Here is a 17025-nt window from a genome sequence, read left to right on the forward strand (position 1 = left end):
GCACATATATCTTTATATAATTCGTAAAATATAGATATATATTAATTTTTTGTTAAATATTAAAAAATTAAATTGTAACTTACTAATTAAAGGTCATAAAAATATTAATAAATTTTATTTAGTATATGTATATATATAAAAAGTCAAATATTAAATAAAAATGTCTATAGATTTAAATGTCACTTAAAATAAACACTTCACAATATTGTTTTAACTTAATTCCAAGCCCAGTTTTAGTTATTGATATAATATAAATGGTACGAAAATTTATACGGATGAAATATTTTTTTTCGTTTTATAATTTTTATTTATTTTTAATTATTTTAAAATTATTATTTATTTTTTAAATTATAATAATATATAAATTAATTATTATAAATCTCTTAAAATATTTTTTAATATTTAATAAAATTTAATATATATAATTGAAAAGTTAAATAAAAAATTATATTTTATAAAAAATTTAAGTATCAAAAATTATGGAGGGAGGGATTATATAAATAAATAATTAGTCTACAACTACAACGGGCAAACGAACGACACTAATGTCCAACCGTGTTTTTTTTTTTTTTAATAACACTTGGAAACTAAACTTATAAGCTTATAAACAAACAGCGCAAGTCAGAGAAACACCTCCAGTCCAAAGATACGTGACGCAACAGTCAGCTTTCCAATCGGAGCTATAAGTTACAACATTGAACTATTTCAATAACGATGGCTATGGCGATGATGGAGAAGTGCAGAGCTAGTAATCGCATCTTTAGCCACTCCTTCAAATCGCTTCTTAATTATCGATCAATCTCCGATAATTCCACTCTCCGCTCCTCTTCAGGCAAGGATTTTTTTGCCGATTTCCTATTTTTCATTTTTAAGTGATTTTGATCATCATCGCCATCGCAATTCTGTGTTCAAGCTCTTCTTTGGCTTTTGGATTCAGGCTTTGCGCATCACTTCACTGGAAATGGCCAACGCTGCATACCATTTTTCCCATTTCATAGGCCGGACTTGTTGACTTGTGCGAACTTCTATAGGAATTATAAACAGACTCTCTGGCCTTCTTTGGAAAGAGGCCTTGGAGGAATGATGTACTCTCTTCAGTGTCGATGTTTTGGCTCGGCTGGGACTAAAATTCAGAGAAATCCGTCGTTTGCGACCTTGAATTCTGATGATATAACTTATTTTAAGGGTGTGTTGGGTGAGAAAAATGTCGTTCAGGATGAAGATAGGTTGGAGTTTGTAAATGCAGATTGGATGCATAAATACAAAGGTTCAAGCAGGCTGCTTCTTCTACCTACTACCACTGACGAGGTTCATTTTTCCCCCTTTTCTTGGATTTTTGGATTGTATCTAGGTTGATGCTCTCTTCTCTTTTGTTTACATAAAGTCTGTGTTCTTTTTTACTTTTGAGCTTCTACGGATGGTAGTGACAAATACAACTTCACGCTATTGATTTTTCTTTTTTCTTTTTTTAAAAAATTATTATGTTATCTATGTATCTTGCAACTGTTTGTTGAAAATTGATATAGTGAAATTATATGAGGCCGATTTCCAGAAATAAGTGTGTACTAATTTTTTTTAATTATTATGCTATTTATGATTTATTGCAATTGTTTGTTGAAAATGGACATAGTGGAATTATATGAGGCGGGTTCCAGAAATAAGAGTGTATAGATACCAAATTCACTCATTTTGCTACTGGATCAATCTCATCTGGGTAAATTTGTTTCTTTGGACTTTATATTTAACATGGAAAACTGGGACTGAATGCATATTCCAGCACTCTTGCCCCTTTGCATTTGTTTGGCTAACAAAAATCCATGAAGTCCAAGAAGGGGGAAAAAGGAAATGAAACGAAATTATCCACCAAACTTTAAACTAGCTATAGGAATTATTGGATCAATATGAAAAATTGTTGGCCAAATACACAAGCACACCCTTGTATTATTTGGATTTAATCCATTAAATACCTAGACTAAAATTTAAACTTATTGAACAGCTGAACCATAAAAATTATAACAATTAAATACAAATTAGATATATTATCGATGACTTGTAAAAAAAAATTATTACTCTTACTTATTATTGACTATGCTCTAAATTTTTGTTAATTGTTGCTCCAAATTTTTGTTAATTGTACTATGAATTTTTTTTAATAAAATAATAAAGTTGCTTCGTTATATTGATGATAAGTTTATTATTTTATGAAAATTTAGAGCATATTTAGCAAAATTTAAAGTACAATTACAAATGGGACCATTTCAAACTTTTTTTATTACATGCCTAATTAATACTCCTATCTCGTAATTTTTGTCCATCTTTCCTTTTTTTGTTGTCTCAAAATTATTATACACTTCCTTTTTTGACTAGTATAATTTTATTTTATTTCCAAAATAATTTCTCATTAAGTGTCATTGCATCTCTTAATATTTAATAAAATTTAATATATTTAAAATGAGTATAATTGAAATATTAATAAAAAAAAATTTTATTTCTTAATATGTGTAAAAAAGCAAAATGGACAAAAATTATGGGATGGAGGAAGTATTTAATTGCTATAATTTACATAAGTTCAGATATCAATAGGTTATACTTTTAATTCAAGTGTTTAAGGGATGAATCCCAAAAGGGGTGTAAATATGTGTTAAGCCAAAATTGTTTATTTGAAATTGGGTACTTTCATTCACAATGCTTATTGTTGAATCCCACATCGGTTGTGGGAAGGGGTAATGTGCCCTTTATACGAGGCATAGGCAATCCTCCCCCTTGAGTTAGCTTTTGGGGTGAGTTAGGCCTGGCCCAAATTTAACACAGTATCAAAGCCTTCCCACCCGACATTGGACCTCCCATAAATATGTCACGCACCAGTAAAATTCTGGGCGTGAGTGGTGTGTTGAATCCCACATCGGTTGTGAAAAGAGGTAATGTGCCCCTTGTATAAGCCATAGGCAATCCTCCCCTTGAGCTAGCTTTTGGGGTGAGTTAGGCTTGGCCCAAATTTAACACTTATTAATAATTAATTAATCTTTTTTCGTTGCCTATGAGAAATGTATGTTAATCATGTGTAGTATAAGGGGTTAACTTTGGGTATGCCATGCCTAAAATTCATACTTTTGTGCATTTTTGGCATGATGAAGGAGGTCTTTACTGAAAGAAAAAGAAAATCTAAGTCTGCCAATACAAAAGTATTAATATTTCTATACTCATTTTGCCTGCAGGTCTCTCAAATTCTTAAATATTGTAATTCTAGGCACCTGGCTGTTGTTCCGCAAGGTGGAAATACTGGTCTTGTAGGTGGTAGTGTGCCAGTTTTTGATGAGGTGATGCCATTGTTTCATTTATTATTAACTGTTTATTGAGATTATATTTAGCAAATGCACCCTGATGCATTGGCCTGACATGCTTTGACATATATAGTGTGGAATGTTTTTTTAACATCTCATCATTTGATATTCTTGTTAAATTATTACACATCAGAATGCAATTTCACTGTTTACTTGATGGGTATTTGTTTGTTATTTCTGTAATTGCAGAAAGAGATTTAAATAATCATTTTACTCCAGTGCTAACATATGTTGCGATATGGACAATGAAGTTAGATGTCGAAATTTTTATCAACCAAATGCATAGGAGGAAGGAAAACAGACTACGGGTAGAACTAGCAAATTGCATTTATAACTTTAGTATGAACAGAAAGAAGGCATTCACTTTGCCATGGTGGACTCAAGAAATTGGGATGAGGAGTGGGTGCTAGAAAAGGAAGCATACAACAACCTGGACATTATTTTCAGTGTGAGGAGATTGGAATTTTAATCATTTAATTGGACAAGTGCTTTTGGCAGGTTATAACTGTTAAATTTAGGTTAGACCTAACTTATTTCAAAAGTTAGCTCAAAGGAAGGAGTGGTTAAGATTTTATAAGGGACACATTTTTATAAGGCACACGTTAGCCCTATCCCACCAAAAACAATGTGGTATTCAGTACACCCCCCTTACATCTAGGACTATATTGGAGCGTGGCATATTTACGGAAGACCTGTTGAATTCTACATCGGTTTGGAAAAGGGCGATGTGCCCTTTATATGGGCCATAGACAATCCTCCCTTGAGCTGGCTTTTGGGATGAATTAGATCTGATCCAAATTTAATATTTTATTAAAAGCTCTCCATAGGCCTTCTATGAATGTGTCATGCTGCAGTGTGATTCTGGGCGTGAGGGGTGGGATGAATCCACATCGGTTTGAGAAAGGATAATGTGTCCCTTATATGGGCCATAGGCACTATTCTCCTTAAACTAGTTTTTGGAATGAATTAGGTCTGATCTAAACTTAACATGGTATTAGAGTCTCCCACCGATGTTGGGTGTGTCACGCTTAGTGTGGTTCTGGGTACTAGGGTTATGTTGAATTCCGCATGGGATAGTGGTAATGTGCCCTTATATAGACCATAATGTGCCCCTTACATAGACTATAACATGCCCCTTATATGGACAATAATCACTCCTTCCTTTGAGCTAGCTTTTGGTGATTTAGACCTGGCCTAAATTTAACATGTATCAGTGCCTCCCCATTAATGTTGGGTCTCCCATAAAGGTCTCATGCTCCAGTATAGTTCTGAGCGTGAGGAGGGTGTGTTGAATTTCTCGTCAGTTTGAAATGTGCCCCCTTATATAGGCCATAGGCACTCCTCTTGCTTGAACTAGCTTTTAGGTGAATTAGACTTGTTCTAAATTTAACATGGTATTAGAACCTCCCACCGATATGGACCTCCTATGAATATGGAATATGTCATGAGGAGTGTGATAAGTCCCATATCAGTTTGGGAAAGGGGTTAATGTACCCCTTTATGGGCCACAGTCATTTCTTCCCTTGACTAGCTTTTAATTAGCTTTTAGGGTGAGTTAGGTCTGATCTAAATTTAACAATAATGGAGACGAGGAGCATTTTTATGGCTTGAATAAATTAGTCTAATAACTGAAAATCAGTTAGTTAAATCAAGCTTGCAATTGTGTTGGGCACTTGAGGAGTTGCTGTTAAGCTCCTAACATGTTTGCAGTTTAGGTTAAACATTGGAAGGTTTAAGCTTGGTCATGTAAATTTATCACAAGATTGCCTGTAAAACAGTTTAACCATAATTCTGGTCCAAGTTCATCTGCATAGTTTAATGTTACTCTTTCCTATTGGCTTAACTAAATTGTCATAAAATAGAAGATATTTTTTTCAGAAACTTGATTATAACACTTCGTTTTTAACCTTAACCATGCTTGGTCAATAGAAAACATATATTTGTATGCAGAAATGGTGTGGAATGGAATGCTACAAATACACATATGGACTTGTATATCCAAAAGCATGCATATTTGCTTGCATGGATAAGTGCATACTGGACCTGGGAAAATGATGAGGTTGCCCCAAATTCATTTTCGCCCTGAAATTGTGACCCAGGACTCCTTTATTTAATTATATATTGTTTCCATAAGTCACAAAATCCATACCCCTGAATATGATCAGTCACAGATTGATGTCCATGTGCATGTGGGAATATGCGTATGGAATACAATCTAGGCTTCACATCTAAAAATCATGATTTGCAATATCTGGAAAAAATCTCTTTTGTAATTTCCTGACTGAAAAGCTAACTGATGATCTGCTCCACAGGTGATTGTGAGTATGAGCTCAATGAATAACGTTATAGATTTTGACGAGGTAGGCATCTTATCCCATTATGTTATTCTTGGTTTGAGCTCCTTCCTATGCACACATATACACCAAACTTATTTCTTCTGGTTGCTTGATACTTAAATTGCCTGTTTTTTCTCAAATATATTTTTAGTTGCATTTCTTTGTTTTTTTAAGCTGTTGTTTTACTTCTGTCTTGGAGATCCTGTTTTTCAAAAGTGTTCAGTAATTTAATCTTTACAATTTCAATTTCATTGATTGTTAAATCAACATTATTATGCTTCTTGAAGTAATCATTTCATTCTATTTTTCAGGTTAGTGGTATACTTGTTTGTGAAGCTGGATGCATATTGGAAAATCTGATATCTTTCCTGGATAACCAAGGGTAATTGTCCTACACTGCTAAATGTTTGGTTTCTTTTCTTTACCTGGAGAGTCAGAAAGACAAGCTAGTACAAAATAACATAACAAAAACTGTAGTTCATTTGTTGGTTTCCCTAGTTAATACACAATCATAGTTGTTACTTCAGTTTGTCAGAAACCATTGATGGTGTTTCTTATTTGGGATGAGCAACAGCTGTTAATAATTTGTGTGACGAGATTCATGAGAATGTAGTTTATCTCATTTTTGGTAATTAGTTTAATTCTTTTGATGAGCAATAGCTGTTGATAATTTTTTGCAATGAGATTCATCAGAATGTAGTTTATCTCATTTTTGTTAATTAATTCTTTTGCAACTGAATGGTGTATGACTTTCTTGTTTCTTAAGATCTTCAGCATGTCTTTTAAGGGATTTCTAGTATTTTCTTGAATCATGATAGCATACCAATTTTTACAGTGGACAGAAATCTGTGTAGGTTAACTTGCAGTGAAATGTGATGTTGATTCTTCTTGGTCTTTGTTAAATTTGGGCCAGGCCTAACTCACCCCAAAGCTAGCTCAAGGGGGAGGATTGCCTATGGCCCATATAAGGGGCACATTACCCCTTTCCACAACCGATATGGGATTCAACAGTCTTATTGTTTGGTGTTTGTGGCAGTTAGTCTTTGTGATATAATTTGGTCCTTTTACTGTGAGAAATACTACTAATTCCAAAAGGAAATTTGATATTTTCTTGGTGCTTTATTCGAGTAAATTATGCTTCCATTCAGATTTATTATGCCACTGGACTTAGGTGCAAAAGGCAGCTGCCAAATTGGTGGAAATGTTTCAACTAATGCTGGTGGTTTGCGCCTTATCCGTTATGGTTCGCTACATGGGACTGTACTTGGTGAGAAATGCCTTTATCTAGTATTCTTTGATATGTAGAAAGTGGAAACTCACTGTTGATATCATCTTGTCTATATACGTGGCACATTTCTGCTGAACATGTAGTAACTTTTCTACTGATGCTAAGGCGCTGAGGTTTGGTATTAGCTTCTAACCTGCACTTCAGTGAATGTATTTGGTGATTTTATCTTTCATAGTTGTACTTATTTGAAGACATATTTTGGGCATCTCTGACAGGTCTTGAGGCTGTTCTAGCAAACGGTAATGTGCTTGACATGCTTGGGACTTTACGTAAAGACAATACTGGTTATGACTTGAAGCATTTGTTTATAGGTATGTGCCCAAGACTTCAGTTGGTGTTTCTATTTCAAAATTATTAGTCAATTTTGAGTGATGGAGCAATTTGCATATTTCTGCTGTATTTTGTGTAGGAAGTGAAGGGTCCTTGGGAATTGTAACTAAGGTGTCCATACTTACCCCTCCAAAGCTATCGTCAGTGAATATAGCTTTTCTTGCATGCAAAGATTATCTCAGCTGCCAGGTATGATTTCAAGCCAGTATAACTAGAGTTCCTATCTCTAAAATATGTTCTTTCTGGAATATAATGCTAACTATAACCGACACTCAGTTACTCGCGTAAATCAACTAAAACTACTTGGTTTAGGATTATGTCTTGACACATGAAACACGTCTATTAGCGTCACTTTAGACATTTAGCGGAGAGTCTTTCTTTCTCTCTCTATGGTGGCTGTACAGTCAACTTGTGCCTAGTTTAAAAGTTTATGTTATGTTGTGTAACTGTTGAATTCATAGAAACTGCTTTTAGCAAGTTCTTATTTGGATCCGTCAGATTGTAAATGGAACTCTGTCTAGCAGTTATGTTTGGCTTTTCATAAAACTTTCTTTTTTATCAAGTACCTTTATAACCCAATTACCAAACAGTGAAAGCTACTGATATTATTATTTTTGCACATGCTAAGTATATTATCAACAAAATTTTCTCGTTTATGCACTGTTTAATAGAAGTTGTACAGCCTTATGAATTTGAATTTTAACCAATAATGGAATAAAAGATGACAGCAGAAAGGAAATAATAGTCTCTGAAGTAAATGATGTTTGCATAAAACTGTAGTAGCATTTTTTGTTCAAGATGGGAAATTCAGAGTGTTGGTTAAGTATATAGGATTTAGTACAGGATAAAAATACTGCCACATGGATCAAGGAGCTTGAATTAAGGGACCTATCTTATTTCCTTCACTGCTTAGCAGAACAGTTGATACATGATTGTTTTCTGGCATGAGCAAGTTTTAACTCTAAATTCATAGTATGCTTTTTTTCCCTTAGCCTTTTCTTTTCATTTTACAGAAGAATTTAGTTTGATAGAGAAAAACTTGCTGGAAAAGCTTGGATTTTTCAGTTTCTTGTTCCCTTCTCCATTCATCTGCTGCTTCTGATTGCATAAGACTTGAAATACTTTAGCTTTATAGCTTGAAAAATTAATTTCAGGGTGTTGGTTAAAATTTTAGGATCTGGTACATGATAGATATTGATATATGGATTTAGAATTTAATAACTTACATAATTTCCTTCACTTCTTAGGAGGTGGGGTATAAACACATGTTTTTTTTCTGTCAGAACTCAGAACCAAGATTTAAGTAGAAATCTGTGTTATTGTTATTATTATTATTATTATTTTAAAAAAAGAATGTACTTTGACAGAGAAAAAATTACTAGGAAAGCTTATTTTTGAGGTTTCTTATTCCCTTAATTATCTGCCGCTTTCGGGTAGAAAGTGTTCTCATCACATTCCATTTGTTTCTGTTGGTTTTATCAGAGACTTCTTTTGGAAGCAAAGAGGAAACTTGGGGAGATTCTGTCTGCTTTTGAATTTTTGGACAGTGAGGCAATGGATTTGGTGAGTTTTTTTCTATCAGTTATATTTATCGTTTGCTTGTTAAGTTCGTAGTGAGAAATTATAATCAGCGGCAGATTGGCCAGTGGCCCCCTCCCGGCTCCCACAAACATATGAAACTATATATATCACCCCTCTATTGCGATTGTTATTTGACATTCTTATAATGCTGTTGCTATAGTCATGAAGTTACATTGTTTAATATGGATATATAGTTTAATATTTGTTCATTTGGATTTTGGTATCATGATTCATAGCTTGGCAGATGGTATCATAATTCATACTCTTCTGGAAGTAGATAGATTAAAGCATTGCTAGAATCTTCAAAGTTCAATATTACTTTTGTTTAATTATAGCTTCTTTGAACTGCCCTTTTGAATGAATAAAGCATTATGTGATTTGAAAAGGTTTTGTGATTTTTAACAAGATGTCATGGTGTATATGGATCATGGTTATCCTAAGATTTTCCTTTTGCATCTCTGGTTTTACAGTTCAATAATATCTAGAATACTGCAAGGAGTTATTAAAGATGTGTGTTTCATATGCTAATGACTCTCAAGAATTTTATATTTACTAATACAATACTCGTGCACTATTTTAGGTTTTAAGTGTTACACTCTTTGACATGAGATTCTTGAAGCATTTTATATGTTACATGATGTATTTGCACAATTTATTTTTAATTTATATGCATTGTGTTGGTGTCTTATCTTCTATTTTGTTCTGGGTCCTGCTTATTGTATTCTATCCAGCAGGTCCTAAACCATTTAGAAGGCATTCGGAATCCATTGCCTCCCTCAATGCACAACTTCTATGTTCTGATTGAGACAACAGGCAGTGATGAAGCTTATGACAAGTAAAGTTCTTCCCATTTTGTATCTCCCCTAATATACTCTGTTTTATTCTTTCAGAAATTCTATTATATTAATAGAAAGAATTCTATGGCATTGAGTTCAAATCTACCTTCCCTTTGTGTTTCTTAAATGGATGTTTGAATTTCTTTTCAGAAATTGGTTATGTATGTGGTAATTGGTAAGATTGTCGTCATAGTGAGACCTTTTCCGTTTTACCTTTTCCGTTTAACTTTGGCAGTAAACTTGGAATCAAATTGGAAAAAAGTGCTTACCAGAAACTGAGTGATATTTTAGTTTAATTATTTTCTTGAAGTACCCCATTGAGCCATCTGGAACCGTGAGACATGTTTGACTAGTAAATTATAAAATTGATATTTTCCTTGAAACAATTGACAAATTTTGACACCAATTTTGTAATGTCACAGACCATATGCCAAATGACATCCTTTATTTGTTGTCTTTGTGTATAACATCGTCAATAGGTGAATTTTCTGTTGCCTTCTTATTAACTGATCCATATTTCCAAAATCTATAATTTTATATGATTGTTCAGAGAGAAGCTTGAGGCATTTCTACTTCGCTCAATGGAATCTGGTTTAATTTCTGATGGAGTTCTTGCACAAGACATAAACCAAGCTTCATCTTTTTGGCGTATACGTGAGGTTCCACTTCTAGTGCAATTGGTTAACTTTATACACAGGATTCTTTTTTATTTATTATAGATGAGCTTATCCCTTTGTGGGTTTTACCTGACCCGTGAATGCGCATATCATCTCTTTTTAGTCATGCTTTTCATTTTTCTGCAAATACATCCACCTACCAGAGGACTATGATTTTAGAAGTGTGAAATAAAAATTTAAAAAATAAAAGAAAAGAAAAGACATTATTCATGTAAACAGCAGTTTGAGTCACTAAATTCTTACCATGATTTTGTAATCAGCAATGCAACTCATTTTTTGACTATTTTATGTCGGGTTCTTGAGATGGAAATTCCAGCTGCTCTCCCAGTGATATTCCTCTCAATTTAGTCTTTTGACTGGTGTTGCTTCTGGCCTATCATGGATGCTTTCCCTTCTAATTCTTACCATTAGTTAACTTTTTTCAAACCAATTAATTTATGGCACGTGAAAAATAGAAAGGATTGCTATAATTGGGCTATTAATATTAGTGCCATTGATTTAGATAAAACTTATATATGTGATTTTATATTCTTTATCACCAGCAATGATAATTTGGGAATATCATGAATGTACAAATGATCCATTAATTGTATCCTTTCATTTGGTCACAGGGTATACCAGAAGCATTGATGCGAGCAGGGCCTGTATACAAATATGATCTGTCATTACCTGTTGAAAATATGTACAATCTCGTTGAGGACATGCGAGTAAGATTAGGTAATCATTTACTGATTCATTCTTCTCACTAAATTTTGAAGTAGTGCTTTTAATATGGTTACTACAGTAGAGCTGGGTGAATGGTTATGGACTGGGTTTTGTGTCCCATCTGATAATTTCAATGGAAATACTGAAATTTAGAAGTAAATTCAATGAATGTAAGGCCACAGGAAAAGTAGATTCCCTTTTGTATCTGAGGTTCTAATGGAATGTTTCTTTAGATTTCTATTCTTTGGAATGTATTTTTGGAAAAAGCTATATTCCCATTTTATATTCTGGAATATGATTACAGGTTTATTAGTACCCCGAATTGACATCTATCTGTTGAATTCCACTTTATTTGGCGTATGTATGTCGTATTTTACACCTGTGTGCTACATTTATCAGCTGAAAAAGCCAAAGTAGTTGGATATGGGCATCTGGGAGACGGCAATTTGCATCTTAATATTTCAGCCCCGCAATATGATGATATGGTGATTTTGACTATTCTACTTTAAGGAGTTATTTGCATACTGAAAACTTTTTGTAGACTAAATTTCTATTGTGAATGCAGATCCTGGCTAAAATTGAACCCTATGTCTACGAGTGGACATCTAAACACCGGGGAAGTATAAGTGCAGAGCATGGCCTAGGACTTATGAAAGCCAATAAGATTTTTTACAGCAAATCACATGAAACTGTGCGTATATCTTAAATTGCAAAATATTAGGACGCATATATCCTTTTTCTTTTTGTGTATGTTTTTCTGTTAAAAGCTCTAAACTGCATTGATTCCACTTTGAACAGGTGCAAGTGATGGCTTCCATCAAGAAGTTACTGGATCCCAATGGAATACTTAACCCATATAAAGTTCTTCCACATTCACTCACTTCTTACTAATGAGGTAATGAACTTGAACTACGGATCCTTGTCCATATGGTTTCAATGTACCCCACAAATAATTGCGAGAGTTACGCAAGATGCAGCTGTATTAATGATACTGCAATCGCAAAATCATTCTTAAATAAATAAAGAAAAGAAAAGAAAGCTTTCTACTGGTGATATTTTGCAGATTTTTTTTTTGTTTCCTTGTAATATTCACCTCTTTAAATGCAGATAAAATTCTCTCGTAAGATCGCGGATACTATTATCATGACATATTTTTCTTATTCTCTTTGAAGCTTCTTTTGCTCTGCCTCTATAATTATGTTATTTACTCACAAACAACTGTTATTTCTAATTTCGTTGGAGCCGGATAATTATTGTGTTATTCGATATCTTTTAACATTTTTTTTATTAATATACTTAAAGAAATATATATATATATATATTTTTTTTTTCTAAACAGCAGTTTTTATAACAGTTAAACATCATTATTGACTCGTTTACATATTCATAATCTACTGCCCAGCAGTGTATGACTTCTTTAAACTACAAAATCAAATTTGAAATAAGCAAACATCAATAATTAAAGAAGAAAAAGGATTGAGGGTTGAAGAGATTAATGAGAATGGGAGTTTTGATGGATAGGTACTGATGCGAAATTCAAGATTTAATTAAACATGTTGCTGAGACTTCATCTGCAATTGAGTGATCGATTATTCTTGTATATAATAGTTATTCTTAATTTTTATATTTTATTATATTTACCAATTCAAAGTTATTTTCATTTCTTATGCTTTTATTGTCTATCATTCGTATCATGTAATTACATTTTTTGTTAATTAAATAAAAAAAATTATATTATTCTACGTAACGCGTATAAACTTGGTACTTTTTGCTTTTTGACTTTTAAAACTCGTGTATAATTTTCTTATCTGACTTCAATAGTAGCAAAAAATCGAGGGTAATTTCGTGGTTTTATCTATATTAAAGGGTATTTATGTCTCATGTGTTCATAATTAATCAATCACAATATTTTATTCAAATATATAAAACTTTATTTTATTCGATGCTTTTACATTCTGTTTCTTCTTGTATGTTGATAGAGACTTTTACCTAAAAATGATAAAAAGTTCTGCATTTGTTGTCGGATGATAGTAATTATAAATTAACTAAAATGTAAGAGAAATTAATTATTTACATAAATAAACCATCTATTTAAATAAAATAGATAAATAAAGAATAAAAATTGGGAGGAATAAAAGAAAGAAAATGTAAATAATGGTAGCTTAGGTTGGGTTGGCATTAGATGCCCACAGCCTGAAGATTTCGCACTGAATATTTATTCCACTACTCTTAGGGGGGAATGGAATATGCTAATCCTGAGCCTTGGAACAAAGTCAAAAGGCATATGCCTCCTCTTTTAGAAAAAAAAAACAAAGAAATGATTGCTTTGCTTGGCATTGGATAAGAACGAACACCTAATTTAACTTTAGCAGATGCAAGTCATTCCTTGGCTCATTTGGAGCATTAACTATTATAATTATTATTGCAACTATTTCGTTTTTAACCTTCTTTTTGTTTTAACTTTTAAGTTATTTGAAATTTAAATAAAATTTTATAATAATTAAATTAAATATTTATATAAAATTAATTAAAGATCCTATAATAAGTGTGTAATTATAATATCATTATTTAATATAACAACTTTAAAAACACATTCTCATAATTATGCTAAAAAATTAATTACACAAATTTTTATTTAATGGCTACTTGCACTTTCCTCCAATGGGAATACCATTCTTTTTTCAGCTTTCATTAAATTAGCTTTTCATAAAAGTATAAAAGTATGCTAGAAAAATAATTACTTGTAAACGAAACACTTCGGTGAATAAAGTTAACGTATGATGATAATCGGGAAGGCCGAACTTTAATTTTATTATGATCCAACGCATGCGTTTACTCATGTACAAACCCTTAACTTGCCTTAACGAGATAGGTTGGGCATAGATTTGCATGTGGAGATCTGACCTCGAATATCTGTTAGTCCCGTGGGATAATAAATCCCGTGATATCCAGAATTTAAATGGTGTCAGATAAAATTAAATGGCCACCTAACAATAGGAAATGACACAGTACATCCATACGTACAGTCAGCGTGATTATGACAGGAGATCTTTTTATCATTGTAGTTTCATCCTCATTTCACCCATTGAGATCCATATGACAAATCACGACGAAAACCATATCGAAAATACCTCAAATGACCTGAACTCAACCCTGAAAGGTCTATAGTTCTCGTTTTCTAGTCTAACCGCCCTAGTAAATCAGCCACCCATATTATTTAACCCTTCACCAAGCTCAGCCAGGACTATGTCCTGAACTATCCTATTCGACCAAAAACTGCAAAGCATGGCTCTCCAATTACAGAACACTGCCCATTGACTAGGCCAAATATTACAACAAAGAGGGCTCAGTACCCTCATTGAGCATAGCACCCGTAGTCGAGGGGCTCGCAATCAATGAGCCCCAATCCACATTGAACTATCAAATCCCTCAACAGAATAGTAGAAGGACAGACGATGGAGACAGAAAAGCCAGTCAGAGAAACGAGCCGACAGCCCGAGCTAGAGGCAGGGCAGTGAGGGAGCTTATCGAGAATGATGGGGCTGAAAGCTACTTTTCCGAGCTAGCAGAAAGGTCGGAGAGTGAAGAGTTAGAAAGAAACTACTGCTTGAAGAAGAGACCTAGAAGGAAAGATGCAGGCGTAGACCAAAAGTTAGAAAGATTGAAAGAGCAACTACTAACAGAGTTAGGGCACGAGATAACAGTAATCCCCTATTGACAACCACATCGCCATTTGTAAAACAGGTTCAACAAGAAACCATACCAAAGAAGTTCATGATGCCAACTATGGTAGCCTATGACGGAACCGAAAACCTCCGAGAGCACGTCTTGAATTATAAGACATTCATGGAGTTGCAGACCCATTCAGATGTCCTGATGTGTAAGGTCTTCCCAACTACCTTAATAGGACTAGCTCGAGCATGGTTTAACAACTTGGAGTCGGAGAGCATTAAGAACTTCATAGACCTGGCCAGTGTATTCATCTGCAGATTCATTGTCGAAGTTCTTGCGGAAAGAAAATTAGCTACTTAGAAATCGTGCGCTAGAGGAGGAATAAATCCCTTAGAGAGTATGTGGCCAGATTCAACTCTAAGACTTTGCAGGTACCCGAGCTGGATGAGGAAAGGGAAGTAGAAGCAATGCAAAAGGGCACAACCTCCTCGGAATTCTTTGGGTCATTGTGCAAAAAGCCCCCCACTACTCTATCAGAGCTGATGAAAAGAGCGGAGAAATACATAAGGCAGGATGATGCATTGATGACTACCTGATTTGCTAGGGATGACAGAGAAAAAGACAGAGTTGGGGAGGACAACAAACAATATAAGAGATAAGACTGGTGACCAAAGGCACTGAACAAGCATTGATGGAAAAGAAAGGAACAAAGACTTTATCAGCCCCAGCTCCCCACTGAAGTCACTCCCCTAAATGTGTTGTAACGACCCGGAAACCGGACCGCTACCGGCGCTAGGATCCAGATCGGCTTAAGGCCGCCGGGACCCGTAGCAAGCCAAACATACCTTCTATCACCTGGTCAAATCCCATACATGATCAAAACATAAACGTAAAAACTTAAACCTCTGATGTATATACCGAGCTTGACCTGTATGCTACATAACTGAAAATATAAAAGAACCCCATACTAGAGCCCTCATCAAAACTCTAGCTGGGTCAACACAACATACATCAAGCCGGAGTCACATCCAATGAACCAAAACCTAACCTGTGCATGCATCCAAACCAAAAACATAAAACCTCCACTAGAGTCCTCATCAAACTCTAGCGTGGTAAACAACACATGGCACAAATTTAGTTCAAACACAACTCAACATCTAACATAACATACATCATGTATTAAAAAGGGACTAACCAAGTCTTAGGGCCAAGCACAGTACTAATCCATAATACAACTCTACTACACTTGAATTACATTACATTTCATTATCTTACAATCCATTATATCAATTTACATTACATGTCCACACTAAAATACTAGTCTATTACAAGCAAAACCTTAACTCTTGAGACTTGCCAATCTTCCTCAGACCTGCAACACTGGGGTTAGGGGAGAGGGGTGAGCTAAAAAGCCCAGTGAATAGAAACAATGCACAATAATAATCATATGCTATCATGGAATGCGTCACAGCACAAACATTTCACATAACGGATGGACATGACCACCAAAACTCCCTCTGTCTGTAACATAACATGGTGCCCGGCCCTTCGGGCTCCTCAGGACTTCATTATGCCCGGCCCTTCGGGCTCCTTAGGACTTCATTATGCCCGGCCCTTCGGGCTCCTCAGGACTTCATTATGCCCGGCCCTTCGGGCTCCTCAGGACTTCATTATACCTGGCCCTCAAAGGGGCTCCTCAGGACTTTATTAACATATCATAAATAGGGCTATTGGGGTCGCCTTGGTCCATCCACATCAACAGAAAATAATGCAATGCGTCATATTCGTGATTTCTAATGCAAGCAACCTATTACATATACATGACATTCATGAAGCGTGAAACATGCTTAAAATATTTGAGTTAGTTCTACTCACCTCTGGCAGACGCTGGACTGACTCTGCAATAGCTAGCACTGCTGGCCTCCTCGGTCCCTCGGGTCCGATCCTACATAGGTGGACTCGAATGAGGTGCCAAACACACTCTAAACAACTCATAAACAACTCCCCAAAAACTCCCTAAAACATCATTAAAGCATGCATAGAAAACAACTATGAAAGGGCTAGACAGGGCACTTTCGGCGGCACTTTTGGCGGCCGAAGGTCCCTTCCAGAGCCGAAAGCCATACAGGTTCGGCGGCAGGTTCGGCGGCCGAAGCCTCTCTCCAGATCCGAAAGTCAGGCACTTTCAGCGGCTGAACATCACCTTCGGCAGCCGAAAGTCTGCTCCAGATCCGAAACACAACTTTCAGGGGCAAGGTT

General features: G+C 34.8%; 1 protein-coding gene across 3 annotated transcripts; it reads left to right on the forward strand.

Annotated features, from left to right (window-relative positions):
• Nucleotides 1–591: 591 nt before the first annotated feature.
• On the forward strand, nucleotides 592–12262 carry LOC110601604 (D-2-hydroxyglutarate dehydrogenase, mitochondrial). Of its 3 annotated transcripts, none has more exons than XM_021738802.2 (15): nucleotides 592–832; nucleotides 938–1308; nucleotides 3216–3317; nucleotides 5654–5701; nucleotides 5989–6059; nucleotides 6826–6944; nucleotides 7181–7276; nucleotides 7375–7484; nucleotides 8778–8858; nucleotides 9608–9711; nucleotides 10263–10371; nucleotides 11001–11106; nucleotides 11494–11579; nucleotides 11660–11785; nucleotides 11893–12262. In XM_021738802.2, the coding sequence occupies exons 1-15, from the start codon at nucleotides 715–717 to the stop codon at nucleotides 11983–11985; spliced, it is 1740 nt and encodes a 579-aa protein (XP_021594494.1). In that variant the 5' UTR covers nucleotides 592–714; the 3' UTR covers nucleotides 11986–12262. The 3 variants fall into 3 exon arrangements, with proteins under 3 accessions (XP_021594494.1, XP_043814438.1, XP_021594499.1); XM_021738807.2 differs by having other exon boundaries at nucleotides 593–832; nucleotides 9611–9711; XM_043958503.1 differs by lacking the exons at nucleotides 9608–9711; nucleotides 10263–10371.
• Nucleotides 12263–17025: the final 4763 nt, after the last annotated feature.

This window comes from Manihot esculenta, chromosome 1 (genome assembly GCF_001659605.2).
Source record: "Manihot esculenta cultivar AM560-2 chromosome 1, M.esculenta_v8, whole genome shotgun sequence".
NCBI classification, from domain to species: Eukaryota; Viridiplantae; Streptophyta; class Magnoliopsida; order Malpighiales; family Euphorbiaceae; genus Manihot; species Manihot esculenta.